Raw genomic sequence first — 19,377 nt, 5'->3', positions numbered from 1 at the left:
CCTGACATACCAAGTTTTCTACCATTAGCAAATGATTGTTGGGGTTATTACATGGGTCCTGACTGTGGCAAAGTGATTAGTAGTTAAGTCAGTGGGATTTTTTACCATGAGAGAATATCTGCCAATCATGATCAAAAGAGACGTAATCTGCAATAGCAGTACTCCAAAAGAGAGGAAAATAGTAATTTCTAATTATTATTCAACTCATTGACTGCTTAATTCCAGAGCACATTTTGTTGAAAAGATAAATCTAGCCATGCTGTCAGATTACACTTGCCTTTGGGCTGGGGGAGAGGCTAATCCCTGGGGATTTCCTGCCCCTTCCTGTTTTTGTGCTGGAGCAGGAGTAGCCATCATTTCCCCCTCTACATCGAGTGCATTCACTGATGGGAGAAGGGGCAGAGAGAGCTGCAAGAATCACAGGACATTAGGCAAATGCATATATAAAGTACTTCTAAGTCCTCACAGTGATAATGTTCAAATTCTTTCTTACTCTGATGGTTTGAGTATTAATTTACTTCCTGTGATTATTCAGTGTGTATATGCAGCCTGTGGTTTTTTTTTTCCTTCCGTTTTGCATGTGATGTGCCAGCAAAGGAAAGCAGTAATAGTCTCCCGGGATATGTACAGCTCTGTTCATATCTGAGGTATGAAGTCAACTCAAGACCATTTTGTTCTCATAAAATATACAGCACTGCAGTTTAGTGGATAATGGCATAAATGCCAAGATTTGATGGGCAGAACCATTTTCACTGGGAGATGAAAAACACTGTGAGGACTCAGTGCTGGAAGGGAGATACATAAAACCATAGAGAGGCAGAATCTGTGCTGTGAGGGTAGTGATTTCACCTTATCTGGGTGTGCTAACACCTGCCACTACATATGAGATTTCTTTTAAAGTAGTAATGAGGAAGCTAATGGGTTTTACAGAAAGTGCTTCCACTCCTTTAGGTGTGTGTTCTGTAAAGGTAGAACCTTTTTTTGTGCTGCTTTGGGTGATAAAGGAAAAGATAGTTCCCCCTCAGGTCAGCAGGAAAGGGCTACATGCTTCCTTCTGTTTGACTGCATCGGTCTGGAGGGCTGCTGAGCATCTCCAGTTTCCACTGCACCTGGGGAAAATTACAGGGGAATGCTGCAGCTTCAGATCATGTTTGGGGTATGCTCTGTTCTGAACTTGGGCAGAAAACTTTGCAGGAGGGAAAAGGAGAAGGGAAAAAAGAAAGAAATATTTCTGAAGCTGAAGTCTCTTGAGTTGTCTGTATAGAAACTAAAAAAAAAAATCAAGCTGCCTAGCTGCTGTGCTGGTTCCAGGTATCTGTCTGAGAGCCCAGCCATATGTCAGGAACTTCAATGCCCTTGAATCGAGCCGTAAGGGTGAGCCGGACAGATTTGTTGATGTGAAGAATGACCAAAAAAGGAGCGTTCTTTAGCAAGTAATTACCAAGGGCTTTCCTTGTGCTTTCACTGAAATACAGGTGAGAATCCTGCGTAGGATTTGCAGCCCGAGCTAAAATGGCTTGGTGCCGCCCAAGAGCTGCCTTGTGCGGGAGAGGGGAGCGTGAGCGCGTCCAGGCTGCTCCAGGTGCGCGGGGAAGGCTGCCTGCCTCCCTCCCTGCTGGGGAAACCCCGCTCCTGCCTCCGACAGCTCCGCCGCCGCTCTGCTCTGGATTACTAGTTTAATGTCTATTACATAATTGCTGGATTCGGGTCTTTCAACTCCTAAATCTTCAAAAACCGTTTATTCTATTGTCTAGCCAATAGAGGGTATTTCAGCATCTTTTTCCCTGGCAAAACTGTAGTGCATTTCAAATTATTCTAAAATTACCCGCACTTTGGAAGGACTGATTTGCGTCTGTCCACGGAATGCAGTCATGGACGAGTCCAGCCAGGCCCGCCGAGGGCGATGGTATAATTATAATTAGTGGAAACGAGCTTGTTTTGTACCCGCTTGGAAAACCGTGGAGAGAGTGGCACTGAGAGAACAGAGCGAGGGCTGGGGGCAGCCCCTGCCTCGGAGGCGGTGCGGGAGGGGGGGGCGAAGGTGAAAGGGGGAAATAGCCCCAAACCCGCGCAGCGCTGGGGTATTTTTTTTAATTCCTTCCCCCCTGCGCGGGGTGGGGGCGGATTCCCGCCGGCGGGGCCCGCGGGTCCCTCCCGGCCGCGCATCCCGCAGTGCCGCGCCGCCGCTGCGGAGGCGGGCGGGGAGGGAGGGACGGGGCGGGCGCGGGGGGCGGGCGGAGGCAGGCGGCGGGCAGGGCGGGCAGGGGGAGCCGCGCTCCGCGCAGGCAGGGCAGGGCAGGGCCGGGCCAGCCGGGCCGAGCAGCGCCGCCGCCGCCGCCCGCCGTGCCCGAGCATGTCGGCGCGGGAGGCGGTGACCTACCTGCCGGAGAAGGGGCTGTACTGCCAGCGCCTGCCCGGCCGCCGGGCCCGCGGGGCGCCGCCGCCGCCGCGCAAGGGGAAGCGCGCCGACACCATGGGCTTCTACGGCACCCTCAAGATGATCTTCTACAAAGTGAGTGGGCGCCCCCTCCGCTCCCCTGCCCGCGGGTGCGCGGCCGCGGAGGGCGAGGGCGGCAGGGAGGGGCGGGCGGGGGCCGCGCGTCCTCCGCGCCGGCGGTCCGCGGGCGGAGACGTGCCGGCGGCGGGGGCTGCCGCCCGGCCGTAGCTGCAGTCAGTGCGCTGCCGGGGAGCGCTGCCAGCGCTTGGTGGCGGGCGGTGATGCGGAATGCAGTTTGCTGCCCCTTCTTTTCATTTTTTATATGTATTCTGTATTATAAAAATTTTTAATATTCTGCAGTCTCGGTTAGTTTGATAAATAAATGTTGTCTGAAGGAGTTGTGTTTTCCTAGCGACAAATTAAATGTTTAGAGGGGTGTTTGCTCGACGGTTTCTGTGTTTTGGTTACACAGAGACCTTACTGATGTCTGAATCTTGTCACTAGACCTCTCTGCTCTAAGAAAGTTTTATCTTCTTCATATGAGAAACGGCATTTTTGGCCGTGTATTTACTTAGCACCTTCTGAGATACTGAAAGTCAGTCTGCGTGGTGGACTCCGTGTGAAAGTTGCCTAAAATATCTAAAAAAAAACCCAGCCAAAAGAAACAGGTGAAATCATTATTAGGCAACATAATGCATGTTGTTTTCTTCGCTAACGCAAAAGAATAAATCACCAGAGCTGAGTATTCTGCTGTAGGCTTTCTACTTTTTATTTTTAAGATGTGCTTTTGCAAAACTGCATCTCCCTCTTGTGAGAAGCAGAAGAGGAATACGATGATCATAACCTCTCAGAAAGGCAAGCTGGAAATAAAAATTTATCTTGAACAAGAAAAATCCTTTCCGAAAAGTCTGTCATCAAATACTGAAATTTGTTCTCAAACATCTTACTTATGCTTCTGGTAATTTTGATGGCTCACCCACCTAGTAGCACAGCAATAAAAGATGGTATCCATTATTTTTCAGTGATCCTTGCAACTGGTTTTCTTGAGGGGAGCAGGGGGGCTGCTCCTCCTGGGGCGTGGGGAAGCAGCAAGGGTGAGGCTGGTGATTTGGCAGCATGCAGGGCGGTTCTGGCTCAGTGCTTGTCTGGTGAAATGCCGTGGAGTGTCCCATGTGAGGCATGGGCAAGAAAACACAGCTACAAGGCAAGCTCTTCTGGTTGTGTTGTAGCTGTTCCCATAAAAACAGCCCTTAGCTTTCCTGTGTAAGCACTAATGAAGCAGAACACAAGATCTTCAGTGATCATTTTTAGGTAAAGCCATAAGGGTATTTTAAAAGTATAAATAACCAAAATGACAACAAAAGTATATAGATCATAAGCTTTAGAGAATCCTCTTGGGTTTGGGGTATTTCATTTTAGGTGGCTAGACTGATACAATAAATGGTTAAATAACTGTTATAATACAACATTAAAAATATCAAATCATTTGTGTAAGAAAGATACCAACTTTTAAATTGTATCTTAAACATGAAGTTTCGAAAAAAGCAAATGGTTATACTAAAGTCAAAATGTAATACAAGTAGTTTATGTATTTTGCAGCTCACAGTTGTAAACAGCAGTAAACATTCTTCAGCTGGCTAAACTGTTGTGGTGTATCACATCTCAAAAAAATAAAAGGAAAACCAACAAAATTCAGAAGTTGCATTTGGCACACGTATGTCTCATTTAGTCCAAAAGTCTGTGGTTAAAAATTACCCAAATATGTAGAAAGTAATCTCTATTTGTCTGCCTAGATAAATATGGCTTTCATATCTCTTTGGTAATTTTTGCAGTCTGGCTTCCCCTTTTAGCAGCTGCCCTGCTCATTATTTGGTTTTGATCATATCTAATTGCGGGTGACATTCGAGACTGGGGTGTAATGTTTTTCATCCTTACCCTTCTTGGAAAAATACTGGTTAATCTGTCACTCAGTTTTACTGCAATTTTATAAATGTTTTCAATGTACAGCTTTAAGATAAAAGTATAGACTAAATATACAGTAATTTTTTTTTTGGCCCTGAAATAAATATGGTTTGTAATGCAGATAGGCTACCTAAAATTTAACTATTCAATGAGAGACTAAGCAATGAACCTGAACACAAAGAATCCATGGCTTTGGCTTAGTTCCTTCCCTCCTCTCCTGGGAGGACAGAGAGAGAACAGTTTAGTGAATAAACCAACACAAAATAAATTAACACCGTTCCGCACACTTTTGCACAATTGGGGAATTAAAAGAATGTAATTCCAGTAGATTTTGGAACCTAAAAGAGCAATAATATATACATGCACCCTATAAAACATGTATCAAATATTGTTGAATTCAGAAAATAAAATGCTGCTTTAAGTGATTTTATGATTGTTAACTTTTTGAAAATTGGTATAAAAGTAGAAGGTAAAAATGTGTTAATTTTACAGAAGTACACATAAGTAAGGTTGATTGGTAACTAAATCCGTGTTGTTACTCTTTTTCCCTCACCTTGCAGATGAAGAGAAAGTTGGACCATGGCTCCGAGGTCCGTTCTTTCTCTCTGGGAAAGAAACCCTGCAAAGTCTCAGAGTACACAAGGTAATTAAATGCAATGACAGATCACTGGATCCTGATTCCTGCATATATCCTGTTTTTCCAATTGCTGAGTCTGATTAATTAAGCTCCTCTTAATGTTAAAACACTGTAAAGCAAAGAAGAGGTGGTATCAGCATTTGTATATTGCTTTGCTAATTTAAATTACGTGAACTGAAGATGAGTTTTAATGAAGTAGCCAGACTTGCACTTCTTCAGTTGAGGTTTGTGTTTCAATCTAAATATAGCATGCCCATTTATTTAAGGGCTGGAGCATTCTTGGTAATAAAGTCAATCAGATTTTAAAAAGGGACATAACGATAAACCCTAAGACTATTAAAACTGTGATCAAATGTATCACTTTGCTATGGTAACAGGAATGAGAGAATGGAAATTCACGTAGGCAGAGCAGACCATCTGATCTTAACAGGAACACACACGTACTTGCTCTCCACAATGTGAAAGTATTAGGGGTTCTGCTCCGCTTCCTTGCTGCTCCTGTGTGGTGCCTGGAAGCACAAATCCCTGCTGCTGTTCCCATCAGGTGCTTCATGGGGTAAAGCACTCCTAACCATGAGCAGCAGCAGAGCAGGGCTGTGGATGCACGCCTTACAACTGCATTCTTACTATGTAGTTGCCATAACAATTGTGCTTGGATGTCACGCTGCTTCCCCTCCTGTTTGAATTTACACTATTTTGTGTTTTTTCCCCACTATAAGCATCGTCCCTCCCATGAGCCTCCCAAGGCTCTCTGGAAGTGGCACTTCTTTTGAGCACATTATAGCAGTGTCCAGTCACTGATGGCTCTTGCAAAGTAGTTTATATTTTATTTCTCTTCCTTTAAGAGGTTTATCAGGTGATGGGTGAAAAGTTAGGCAGCAGGTCCTAGGGTTGCTTTTCAGATGTGTAAATGCTGCAGCAGAGTAAAAGAGGTGATGTGCTGTTGCTGAGAGGCACTTGTTGCAGCTTCCACATCGCCCCAAGCCTGCAGGTGGTGTCTTCTGATTTCTGAGTCTGTGTAATGGAAGGACTCTCTTGTTGGGCACCATTTCTTAAGGTGATCCACTGGGAGTTCTCTGCAGTCCCAGAAAAGTAAACAGTTCAGCAACAAAGAAAACGTGCTTTTTTGTCAAATGTGTCTGTCAGGTTCAGAGGAACTGCTGGACTTGTCCAGCTTCCACAGGGACCTGACTCGTTGTTTCAGGAGGATGAAAATATAGAGGAAAAATGAAGTATGAACAAGTGTCTTGTGGTTTAATCTGAGGTCAAAGGAAAGAAACTTTCAGATCCTGTTTTGAATAACTGTTTTTGACTGACAACTAGTTTACAGCAGAAGAAAGTGAAACAGTTCTACCTGGGGCAAGTTCAAGGTTACATACTGCTCAGAACCAATAAAAGATAATTTCAAGTGCCTTATTTTGGACCTTGAATGATAGGCCTTGATCTCTATGCAGGTGATTGGAATGACTAAGCTGTAAAATCACATTTTTATTTTAAAAATACTTTTAACTGACATTACTTGGATTTTGAGTAGCTATTGGCATAAAAGAATCCTTAAATAACATTTGGTCCTTCTCTCTTAAACTCTTTGATTTGGTTTTATCGAAATAATATGTAGGCAAATGATGCAGTTCTTGTGCCTGCTTGTTTCCATTTTCCCAAGGATCAGGGACTCTAAAATTGACCAGCTGATGAACTTTGTTTGCATATAACAGGTAAAGTCAGTAAACAAATGCCATTAGGAGGACCCTTCATCTCTGAAACAGTATTTTCATACCAGCCTCTCTTTCTGTTATTACTCAGCAAAATGAACAGTTAAAATAGGCCTGCTCAAACCAATCTTTACTTTTCTTGACCAGTTTGGGTAAATGTTAGGACATGCTATGATTGTCCTTCAGAATAAGGAAGAGTAGAGTGAAATATTTGTAGAGCATAATGAGGTAAATATTCAAATGAACTTGCCTTGCATCATTTAAGCTATTCCTGTAGCCACTGAAAAATCAGTAAACCCTCTAAGATCATGCCTACTAAAAGAAGCAGAGGGTTTTTTGGAGTCTCACGCTATATTTAAAGTGCTCATGCTTGTGCAAATACTACTGGGGTTCCATATTTCCTGCTAGGGAATACAGCTTTGATAGTCTCTGAATTAAGTACTTTACATTATGTATAAAAAACAAAACCAAAACACGCCCCCCCCCCCCCCCCAAAAAAAAAAAAAAAACCAAAAAAACCCCAAAAAACCAAAAGAAAAAACAATCCTGAAAATGAAAAAAACCCAGCCAAACAAAAAAAACCCCAAACTAGAAAACACAGTCAGCTGTATTTCTTTAGACTCCCACAATGGTAGCTTAATCCCAGGTCTTCTAAAAGCTCCATTCCGTATGAACAAGCTGGTTTTTAACATGTCAGAGTGAAAAAATCAAGCTGTGATTCAGAGAGCACCTTTGGCTGCTTTTCCCTTTTCACTTCACACACCCCCCTTTAATTCCTGTGTCATTCCATCAACACACAATCTTTAAAAGACCATATAGAGTATTTCAAAGCCCAATTCCAGACCACTGTGCCACTAGGAACTGCTTGATATTACTAGCTCTTTATCAACAAAATATATTAAAACCTAAAAATAGATATTTTTTTCCCTTTTGGAGATGAGGCAGCACTAGCACATTTCACATACAGGTGGAACTCTTGAGATCTGGCTTCCTACATCCCCTGTCAGAAGGCAGCAGTGTAGCTCAGAAGGAAAGGAAATACTCTGGCAAGGAAAGGAATGTGTAAACCTGTGTCTTTACACACAACTTGCTGGGCAGTTAATAGAGTGATAATTTTTCAGCCTTGAAATGTGATCCCTATTTCTCCCCTAGTTGGAGGGCTGGCACTGCAGTGGTAGAAGCAGGCAGATTTATCCAAGTGAGGGACTGGCCTCTTGAGTGACCAGCAGAACAATTCTTCACGCTAATGCTTTTGCATGAAGCTAAAGAGTTGAAGTGATAGTTGCATATCATGTACTAGATTTTTTTGTTCTCTGTGGATTTTCCATGATGTTTTACCTGTGGCTGTCACTTTTCATTTGTATGGCAGTACCACGGGGCTGGTGCCATGTTCTGCCACGCCGACGACGTTTGGGGACCTGCGGGCAGCCAACGGCCAGGGACAGCAGCGGCGCCGCATCACATCCGTGCAGCCCCCCTCTGGCCTCCAGGAATGGCTGAAAATGTTTCAGGTAACCATGCTTGCAGAAATAAGCATCTGAAGCAACTCTGCCTCCGTGGTTTATGTAAGGGAGTGCTTCAGTAGAGTTGGTTCTCCTTGTACGTCCCAGAATTGTCTCTGCCGTTGATTTTGTGTTCTCTTGCAATACCAAATGGGCATCAGCTTTAAGGAATACTTGTTCCCTGTTTCAGCCAAAAACAACAGCTTTAGCTGGTTTCTTAGTAATAGAATCCTTCCTGTTTAATGCTTTCACATCTTCTGCAAAGTCTGTCCAGTATGTGAGGGCTACCTGCATGGTCTCAAGCCATTTTTGCTTGAGACTAGTAAGCTTTGGTGCATGGTTTGCTTCAGTGCAGTTACAGCTCTAGATTTGTCACAAGTCTGGTGTCTTCTAAGAATAGAAAGAAAAGTTTATCAAAAATAGATTAAAAGGAAACTCAGTGTGTATTTTTACTGATCTCTGTGTACTGAACATGTCAGCCAGCACATGTGTACACAGCTGAAGGAAGAGGTTTTTGTATCTTTTAAAATGCCTTTAGCAACGCCTAAAAATTACCTATCTGGACAAAAGAAAAGATGTGAAGGACAATGCTATGGACTGCTTGCACAGGTTGAAACTGAAATCTGCCTGAATCCCAGTCAGGGAGCACCTGAGACAATTTTGTATATGTTAATACAAGCAAAGTTTGAGGCAAGCTTCTCCTTCTGGTCCACAGCGTGTACCATTGAGATCATAAAATTTTGCTCTGTATTTTTAAGAAGCAGGTTTGAGTCGTGGTCATTGATTTGAAAAATGAAAATATTATGCCTTCCTATCTTGATTAATAAGCCATTCCTTCTAAAAGCATTTTCAAAAGGAGCAACTAACAAATACAGGCATTGTTTCAATTACTGTAAGAGGTAAAGATAAAAGAACAATATTGTAGATACAGGTATCTATCATACAATTTTGCAGGCAGAAGTGTGCTTTGGCTTGATTCATGCTGCCACATAATACCATTGATCTCAATCACTGTCAGTTCTGAACATTAAAATAATAATGTAGAACCTCTTTCCTCTTTATTTTTACACATTTATGATCTGCTTAAACCAGTGGAAGCTTGAAATTAAGGTTCTTATACACATCATTCAATTTCTTGAAAATATTCACATTTAATTACTGTGGTGTATCTTTTTTGAGACTGTTCATAGAAATATGTCTTTTTAACCCCTAAGAATCATATTTGAAGGGTACTATGTGTATTTATATGGTAATGTAATACTACACTGTATTTTCACATTTTGTAATGTTAGAACATTTGTACTAACAAAAGCTATTTTGTTACAATATGTAACCTACTTTTATGTAAGATTGATAGTTAGTGACAGTTACATATTTTTGAAAAAGATTTTGAAAGGCTGAAGTGTTTGAGAGTAGTGCAGACACCCATGACAGTAAGAGCAATGCTATTGGCTGTGTGGTTAGGATGTAAGCCCATGAAAATTTTGCCTATGTAGACAAATGTGTACAGTGTGTAATGTAGAAAATGTGTTTTAATACATATATATTTAGATACTTTCAACTTGTCAAAATACTTAGTTGCAGTACTAAATGCCTAAATGCTGATCTATACTATTGAGGGAGGCCTCTCTCTCCTAACTGGAGATCATTGAGCAGCACTTATTGATCATGTCTGTCACTGGTAGTTTTTATTGCATTCACAAAAGGAGTCCCTTACTTTTGAAGAAAAGCATTTAGAGTCATGTAGTTCTAGCTCAGCATTCATCTGCTTGCCTCCTCATTTTCTATGTACTTATTTTTCACATGAGTTTCATGAAAGGGGCCAGGTCTTAAACAGCCAAATGATAAAAGCACATTCATAGGGGAGGTAGTGCTGCCCAAAGGGCAGGATTAAATGGCACATGCAGCATCATTCTTGCAATACAAAGTTTTTCCTGTAGAGAAACAGGAATGAGAGAGCTTTCTTTGTGTACTGTGTACTTGCTAGTCCAGCTCAATAGCTGTCTTATTTTATATGAGAATATATTTCTAAATAATTTTAAAGCTGAATTTCTAGAGGCATGTTAGGGGGACATATGTACTGTTTCATGTAAAACTGTAGAAGCTGGCAGTGACCAGTGGTACTTAGCTATTTCAAGGACTCTCACCACATAGCCTTCAGTCCTTCTCCTGTGTTATCTTTTCAGATAAAATCCAGACCACTCTGCAAATATTAAGAAAACTTAAGATGGTCTATAATGGTTTTTTAAAATTTACTTTTTATATGTACTTCCTCTTGTTATGTTTTATAGTTGATCTAAGCCTTTTATTTTTAAAGTAACAAAATAATGCAGAAGGGAGAAGAAGTTGTGTAGTTGCACTTTCCCTTTAAAAATAAAATTGTGTATCGATTTCAATGAAGTCTGGAGAGAAGACTAGAAAGGCATTTTATTAGATTCAAACCAGTTAATTTCTTAAAGGCCTATTTATTTTTTCTGGTTTGCAGTGGCTCTTGACTTCAGGTCTTTTTAAAATCCACTCTAAGAGTTTTTAAAGTCCAGTGCCCAAATGTGTCTTTTCAAAATTTCTTCCTTTTACAAGAGGTTTTAGGTCACCAAATTGCTTGCCATAAGGAAAATAAGTCAGCTGGATGCTAAGTTCTGTCAGAGTTGGTATTTGCTTTAAAAATGACTAAGCTCTCCGTTCTTCCTACTTCATATACTTAGGGTGTTGGGACTTTTTATTGAAGTTATTTACTAAAAAGTGGCATTTTCATGGAAAATTGATTTTCCATGAAAAATGTTCCATACACACCAATATAGGCAATCATTTTGAATACTTAGTGAATGCTATCATTTTACCTACAACTGGAAACACTCTTTTTCACAGCAGTTTAGATAGTGTCCAAAATGCTTTCGCCATATCTGGCTGGAAAGAGCACCATTCCTTTTCTTTTTTTACATAAATAGTTGGCTTAGCCACCTAAATTCAAACTGCTTACCATTCTCCCTTCCAAAGGTGCTTTGGAATGAATACATGTACGACTGAGTAGTCCATCTCTTACGAGAAGCATGAGAAGAAGATTGTACCATAACCAGCATTGCAGCATTTTCTGCTCTGTGTCTTGTGGTGGGACTAGGTCAAGGGTTGGAGTTTCTGTGCAGCTCCTACACTGCAGCTGCACTGCAGCTTCACTCCCCCTTGGCTGCATCAGCAATACTGGTTTGTTTCACAGCAGTCCTGCAGACTTGCAGCAGGTCTCCTGCCCATCCCTTTGGCTTGGCTCTCATGGCAATTTTTGTTGCATACAAATTCAACTGGTTTCAGGGAAACTCTGTGTTATCCAACCTCTAGCAGGGATGCAGGGTTTGAGCCTGTCACAGCTCCTCTAGATAAGGTCCACCACTTGTGCTGCAAATGTTCGGCCCAGGGGACGAGGCTGGGGACTGGGACTCTGATATGGGTTAATGAGGGGACTTCAGCACCAGCTGCTCCTGAGTCTCTCCTGGTGTGACAAACTACTTGCTGTACAGCTCTACAGCTGTAGATGGTGTTTCTTTCACTGCTTGTGTGTTATTTTTATCCAGACTGAGATACCCTCAAGGTGGGGGATGGCAGGGTTTTGGATAACTGATCCCAGAGCTGGACAGAAGCAGGCTCCAAGAAGAGCCCTTCTGCAGGTCTCAGTGATGACAGACCTCCATTAACGGAATTTAGTAATGGAGAACAGCACCCTGAAGTTAAACTCTTTAAAATAGCTTGTCCTTAATATACCTATTATCACAAAAGGATATAATTGCTGCAAGCTGTAATTGTACAAATTGAAGGCAGCAGATGAGAGCTGAGCAATAGAAGAGTGCAGGTCATGGAAGAGGAGAGGTGCAGAAACAGATAATGATAAAAAAACAGGTAGCAGGTCAGAGAGAAGGTGGAGGTGGAAGTTGTAGAAGCAGCAAAGATGTTGTTTATATTGATTGTAAGAAAGGGAAGACATTTACCCAGAGTAGCGAAGGGGGAGAAGAAGGGATAGTTTTCAGTTAGGTAGTGCCATTGTTACAGCAGCTGCTTTACTGGATGAGGAAATGCTATGAACAGCCAAAAGGCTTTGGCTGACAAATCAACACCTTCCTGAGGAAATGGGAGCAAAGAGGGGATATGTTTCTTTAGGATTCTGAAATCATTCAAAGAGCAGTATCAGTGGGCCCTGCCACCTGCCCAAGGGCTATGTGAATGAATCCTGGAGTTATCTTTCCTAAGGGAACCCCTGCTCATAATAAAAACTTTAGCTCAATTTTACGTTAAAATTAAATTTCAGTTTTGAAGAAAAGGAAAGCAAAGGAAGACAATTAAGCAAAAGAATTTTAAAGATAAAGTATATTCTTTACACGGACCTTCAATTTGAAAGGGAATTGCCTGGTAGAAATCCAAGGTGTTGGGTCACGATGCCACCTGTCTCAAAAGTCTCTGGTCATCTACAAGGTTTGAAACTTTGCAAACTGGCACACAGTTACTTTTTCTTTCTGTTTTGCAATATTTGTTCACTGTTGTTTCTCATCAAAGCCACAGTTACTCCTTATCCCTTCTGCCTGATGAGCTACATGCAGTTTTCTCACAAATGGATCAAGCTACGGGGCCCAGAAACAGAATTTGCTTGTCTTGTCTTCATTAATGCAAATAGTTGTGTTCATCTGGCAAGGCTTCCTCCCAATTTTTCATGCCAGACATTTCCCTCAGAGACCCCTTACCAACTGTAGCTGGAGGTTTGTTTGCTTAAGTGAAAGACTGAAGGGACAATGTCCTAGAGACAACATTTTGTAGCAGTTGATTGCTTAAGAAGATCCGTAGGAAGCTGCCTGTACCCATCCCCTAATGATGACAGACAGATAAAAGAGGGTTCTGCTTTTAGTCATTAGCAACTCTTTCCCATTCTTGAATCTTCTCCCTTTTCTGTCCAGTTCTGTGTTAAGTTTTAAAAACCAACTAAGTGTAAGAGAGTTACAGATTAAGATAGCATACACTGACATTATTAATCAATAACATGTTGGTAACTGCTAGCAACATTTGCCACAGCAGCAAACAATGCTCTTCAGGTAGAGTTGTTCTAATTTAGTAAATGTAGCTGCTTATAAATGAAGAGCAGACTGACCTTGGAAATTTATATTATAAGGAAGTAGCATAAGTATTACTTTCCCTCTTTTTAATTCTCCTAAATTCAAACACGACTGACAGATGACATTAAAGCCTGCAAACGTTTGTGCCTAACACCAGCTAAGCTGTGGGTTAATGAAACAAACAGCAGTTGGAAAGTTGGTGAGGTAAACAGTTCTTTAGTGCATGATTTATGGAGAACTGCTCTGTGATGCAAATGTTTCTGTTGAAAGAAATTTATAATAAAAGCTGTTTACAGCAATACTGCTGCAACTTTAGCTGAGACTGTCTTGTTTTTTTTAATATTCTGAGGCACTGGGTATGGGACATGAAATCCCCATCTCCTGTGGTGACTGCATACACACAGGTGGATGGGGAATGTTTTCTTACCAGCTTAAACCATTTTACCAGTTGCCCACAGTGTGTGGAAAGGCTCAGGTCAGGACCTTCCTCCTCCATTGGGGCAGGCTGCCCAGTGGCTGGCACACACTTGCTGCAGGGCAGGGGCATGGCAGTGGGGTGAGGCAGTCCCAGAGGGTGCTCACCCCCTAACAGAGCCACCTCCACTGCCTGAGGCACTCGGGTCACTTGAGAGTCCTCATGGCCATTGTTTGGGTAAATGATACTTCTACTGACATTTCAACTATTTTGATGTTTTAATTAGGGAAAAATGATGCAATGCTGTGATCTTCCTACATTGAGTAAAGCTGGGCATTTAGCTGCTTTGCATTCACTTTCAGAAGTTCCACCTTCTTCACTTTCCTCATTGTTCTGGCAGAAACTGCACAGGACACTAACATTGTAGTATTATGGAGACCTGAGTGAATTGTCAGAGTCAAATCCAGATTTAGAGCATGAGTAGTAAAGGTTCTGAGATACATGGCAGACTAATACAGAAATTAAATTGTAAGGTATCTTGCCCTCTTTTTTCAAGTTTGAGTTAGCCTCTTATGTTAACTGTAATATCATTTGTATGTGCTAATTTACTTGTAAATGTCACTCTAGAAGACATTTGAGAATAGGAATGTGAATCTGCTCTCAAAAACTGTGATGTCTCACTTTCTCTCTAAGGCTTTATTTGTGCTCTAATTCTGTTGCTAGATCAGCTAGCAGTAGCTGTTGTTTTTTTCTGTAATTTTTTTCTTTAAATTGTTTTCACATAACGAATCAAAGCTCTTTGATGAGCACAAATGAGTTTAAGGCATGATTTTTAGCTCCTCAGTATATTAAGTTACTATTTTTTTTCCTACAAATGATGCTCCTAATCTGCTATGCTCCCAATTGAGTGCCTTATTAAAATCTTCAAATTTTATAGCACCCATTAGTAAAAATGTGGAATAAGAAAATTACCAATCAAAATTCCCTGTTTATTCAAGTGTAAGTTGATACTTACAAAATATGCATTGGTTTATAGCCAGGATTCTGAAATTACAACATTGTCACTTAGGGACACACTGTAATAATAAAAGAGTAAGCTAATGTACTTTTCAAGAAAGTTTTTTACTTTCCTTTCCTCTTATTTCAAGATTTTGGTCTACCAGATGAAACATGAAGGTTAAAAGCTATCATCTCACTTGAATGCACAATAGAGAAAGGGAGTTCATTCTATTGCAACCCCTCTGTTGTCTGTAGCATGTGTGTAGATTTCATCAACTTCAAAAGAAGCTTAATTAATTCAATTATTATTACTAAATATTATTATCTATTTAATTGCCAATCTGTATGTGTGTGTATAACAAATCCTTTCTTAGCTTATGAATTAGTGTAGTAATTTTGAATATTTTGTGTTGATTAACTCCTCATTTTTGTGTCATTAGCATGAGCATTTATCTCCTGGCTTTTTATATGCTTGTATATAGTTCGATGAGGAAACTTAATTTGCCTTATTGGCACAGCAGTGGCACTTACTGATATAAACCAAACCAGTTTGTTAAACTAAGCTCACTCTTTCTTTCTTTCTTTCTTTCTTTCTTCTTCCCTTGCAGAGCTGGAGCGGACCAGAGAAGTTACTTGCTTTAGATGAACTCATTGATAGTTGTGAACCAACACAAGTAAAACACATGATGCAAGTGATAGAGCCCCAGTTTCAAAGAGACTTCATTTCCTTGCTCCCAAAAGAGGTGAGAATTTCGGGGTGATATTGCATGCTGAAGTGCCTTGGCTGCCATCTTTAGAAAACTTCCGTGCTCTTTTTGCCAACGTAGCGATGTAAACTCATGTTAGAGGGTCACAGTTTGGAACACTGCCATGACATGTCTACTGTAATTTCAGGTTGACATATTTCTGTCTCTTGATAGCATTTAGATACTGGGAAATACAGATGACCCCTTTAAACAAAATCCCAATAGCTCTAAAAATATCTCTGTGTCTTAATTGGGCCAATCATGCTTTTTTTTGGGGTGCTAATTCTGTTAGGGCACACACACACAAAGATTTCCACTGGATGTGAGACCTCTCTGCACATTGTTCTATGAGTGTAAGCATTATTTTTAACACTGTAAGTGGTGAGTGTTTTGTTAATGTCATTTTTGAATTTATTTTAGACAAACAGAACCCTAAAATCTCTACCAAATATACCAAAAGTAAACCCAGAAAATCGCTTCTTACTAAGGATCAAGCCAAACTGTAATTAAGCAGACACCTTACAGTAAATCCTTCTCTGAAAATCAGATCATGTTATATCCACTTAAAGAGATTTAGATTTCAGTGTGTATAATTAAGTGCTGTCCATACAAGAGTAATTTGTGATGTCATCACAACTAGAACTTGAGGGTGGATATACAAGCTTATAAACCCAGTTTGCTGCAGTTACTGAATTAAGTGTATTTTAGTTGACTTATAAATAGTACTTCTCACCTTGATTGGTTTTAGGGAGTTGATTCCTAACACTTTGCAAAGCAAGTTTTTTTAAGTTATTGTGGTGTTTGTGTTTGGTTGCTGTGTTTGACATGGTTTTATTACCTGAAGACTGTTTCATGTGTCTGTTCTTTGACACTTTTTTCTGGCATATATCCTATTTTTGAATACTGCATGTACAAAGCTCTTCTTTCCTTTACTACACTGTCATATCTTCACAAGTCTCGAAGTGTCACAGCCTTTCCTTGCTGGCTGGCATTTGTAAGGGTTGGAATCAATTTATGCAGCAAGTATTAACTTAGTACACAGGATGTGAGATCGGTATTTAGAGAAGTAATTCCTGCAGCAGCCTTCTCAGGGAGTGCAAAGGACACTGGGCAAGGAGAAGAGCACCTCTGCATAGTTGCCATATTTCTAGAGAAGCTGCCCAAAACATCAGAGTCAGAGGAAGGCAACAAGAATTTATGTTTTGAAGAGACAGAAGATACTTTGCCACTTTTGCATCTATTCAGTCTGGAAATTTAACAGACAACTGGTAACAGTAGCTCAGAGATCAGTTCTCTTTGCATGATTTTGTGGCAATACTCACTGTGATCTAGTTACACTGTATCTAAAGATCACATGATAATTTCAGTTTTCACAATTTCTTCACAGAGGAAATACAGTACTTAGCAGTAAAACTTCCTCGCTTAGGTTTCTTCACTCCCCTGTAAACTACTAATGTTTAATTTGTTTATTTCTGGTGGAATTCCTGCCTCTTGAAACCAGAATATTGTGATGTGTAGCTTCATGGCAGGCTGACTTCACCAGTGAAGTTGGCTTGAATAATTTTTGCTTCCTAACCCCGAGTCACTGTCACCAAAATTACCCGAGTTAAAAAAAGCCATGGAGCTGACTCTGCCATCGCCTCTGCTGTTCCCTCGCCCAGATCTCCTCAGCAGGGCTGTCCCCAGCTGCTGCGTGCTGGCTGCAGTGGGGGTGATGCTCTGAGCTGTGGGGGCACAAGCGAGTTGTTGGGGTCAGTAATTCCATGAGGAGGCTTCCCTGGCAAAGGCAGCATCCTGTGAAAACACGCTCCCTTGGGCTGTCACTCTGCATTAACATCTGTGGTTAGCTCCAGTGCTGTTGGATGCTATGCACTGATTGTATTACCAAACCAGAACAGGAAGATGATGTGGACAGGAGGGCTTTGCTTCAAAACCATTGTCTGCAATGCAAAGACAAATAACCATGGAAATGTTTGTTTTCCTCCCGAGAAAACAGCAATCAAACAGTTAATATGAAATAAATACTCTTGTTTTCTTGCTGAGACTTTAGAAATAATTATTCAAATTACTTATGAAAATCAGGTTGAGACACCAGTAGATAAAGAGTTCTGCTGAAATCAGTCATAGAAATGTTGTTGGTTCTGTGTGTGTAATGAAGAAAAAGGCAAGGAGCTGCTTACTCTGTTGGGTGTTATTAATACTTCAGCAGAGAGTAGTCCTAAATCCAGTTCAGTCAAAGGTCAGATCTTTGCTACCTGAAATTTTCTTATAACTAGATCCATGAGCTGAGACAAAGGGATGTCATCTTTTATCCACTGCTAATCCTAAAGTCAGCTGCGGGCTGTGTTGACCATTGATGACTATTTAGACAAATGTAGTCTAAAATAAATGTTACCCATATTTAACCTGGTTTAGAATCAGTTGGCTCATAGGTTTAATTAACACCAGCTTAGAAAATGTCTGTGTCTGTATAGATAGTAATTTTTAAGTAATATTTAAACAAACTGCTGTCAACTGAGGAACATTAGGCAAAAAATGGAAAAGGGACTGTGTCATGTTTGAGTTTTGTCACATGCAGGTCTGTGTGATGTGTGTTAGGAAACAGCACTTCTTCAGTAATTTCACATGCCAGAAATGGAGACAGAATGTCTAAAAGGACCAATACAGTCGTTGCTCCTGTAATAGAGAGCCTTACGCCAGATCCCAAATGCTGACTCCCTTAATAAAGAGAGAAGGTTCTTCAGGTTTGTGGCCTGGGGAGCCTACAGGATCTGACACATCATTTAAGGCACAGGTGCCTCTAATGTGGAGTGCTGTGTGCTCCCCAAGAGCTGCGGGTGATGACTTGCAAACATGGTGTGTGTGCAACCAAAATGCAAGCACTTGCGATGTGGTGAATTTTTATTTCCTGCTCAGTCACCAGCTTGTCTAGATTACTAAATGTTTCTCACAAAATAAAGTCAAAAATCTTTTGAGGTCAACAGCCTGCACTTATAACTTCCTCAGTAAATTTCAGTCTTTGCTGCTTTGAAGGGCAGATTCTGTATCTATCTATCTATCTGTCTGTCTGTCTGTCTATCTATCTATCTAATCTTAAAACTTCAGCTAAAAATTAAATTGAAAGTCCTAAACAAAATACATGGCAAGCAGAAGTAAAAGGGGGTGATCTGATTTCCTGGACAGCTGCATTCTGTTAATTACTGACGAAGACCCCACTGTGAGCATGTTAGTAGTTCTCTGCATTAATGTATATCAATACTGTTCTTTCTGCAGAGTTTTTAGGGACTCTGTGCATTTCCTGTGACTTTCTTACACTTATTTTCCATGACTAGGGAGTTGCATTGTTGCTGTCAAGTAGAAAAGCTGTACTTGGTTATCACACCCTTAATGATAGTTGCCTTTGTGTTCTGGTTTGTGATTTATGCCTCTGTTAAAGGCTTCATAGAGATATTGGAGGCTTTATTGTCATCACTACATGGCTTAGCTCAGTCAGAGAAGATCTTAATTTTTTTCCCAATAAACTTCAGTTCTGTCACATGGAAAAACTCATTTTCCATTTACTTTCTGGTGCTCATTAGGATTTGCCCTAACAAGGGTTTGGTAACAAGCTGTACTAAAGTGATGTGTCTTGATCCTACTGCATCCCAATCCATAAAGCTCTGTGTTACTCCACCCAGGAGTGTGTTTGAATTCTCATCAGCAAATGAGCAATACCTGCACTGCCTTTCCTATGGCTGCAGAGTGGTTTGAGCTCTGGGGAATGTAGCATTTACTTGTTCTGTATTTGGGCTTTCTGAGTGATGTTACTCATCACAATGTACATCCCTATTTGCTCACATGGTGAGCACTGTACTTTTTAGTTCAACTCTGAAGATAA

At 41.0% G+C, this 19,377-nt stretch overlaps 1 protein-coding gene across 3 annotated transcripts in view; it reads left to right on the top strand.

Moving 5' to 3' along the window:
• FBXW7 (F-box and WD repeat domain containing 7) overlaps positions 1–19,377 on the top strand; it is a 176,634-nt gene that overhangs the window by 141,139 nt on the left and 16,118 nt on the right. For 2 of the 3 annotated variants that reach the window (XM_064417376.1, XM_064417377.1), the window contains exons 3-5: positions 4,960–5,042; positions 8,118–8,259; positions 15,363–15,497. In XM_064417376.1, coding sequence (XP_064273446.1) covers positions 4,960–5,042; positions 8,118–8,259; positions 15,363–15,497 — 360 coding nt within the window. Of the gene's footprint in view, positions 1–2,240; positions 2,513–4,959; positions 5,043–8,117; positions 8,260–15,362; positions 15,498–19,377 lie in introns of those variants that run through there. The other variant, XM_064417378.1, reaches the window with a different exon arrangement.

Source organism: Passer domesticus, chromosome 4 (assembly GCF_036417665.1).
Source record: "Passer domesticus isolate bPasDom1 chromosome 4, bPasDom1.hap1, whole genome shotgun sequence".
Taxonomy (NCBI): Eukaryota; Metazoa; Chordata; class Aves; order Passeriformes; family Passeridae; genus Passer; species Passer domesticus.
This window is presented reverse-complemented; position numbering and strand designations above follow the sequence as displayed.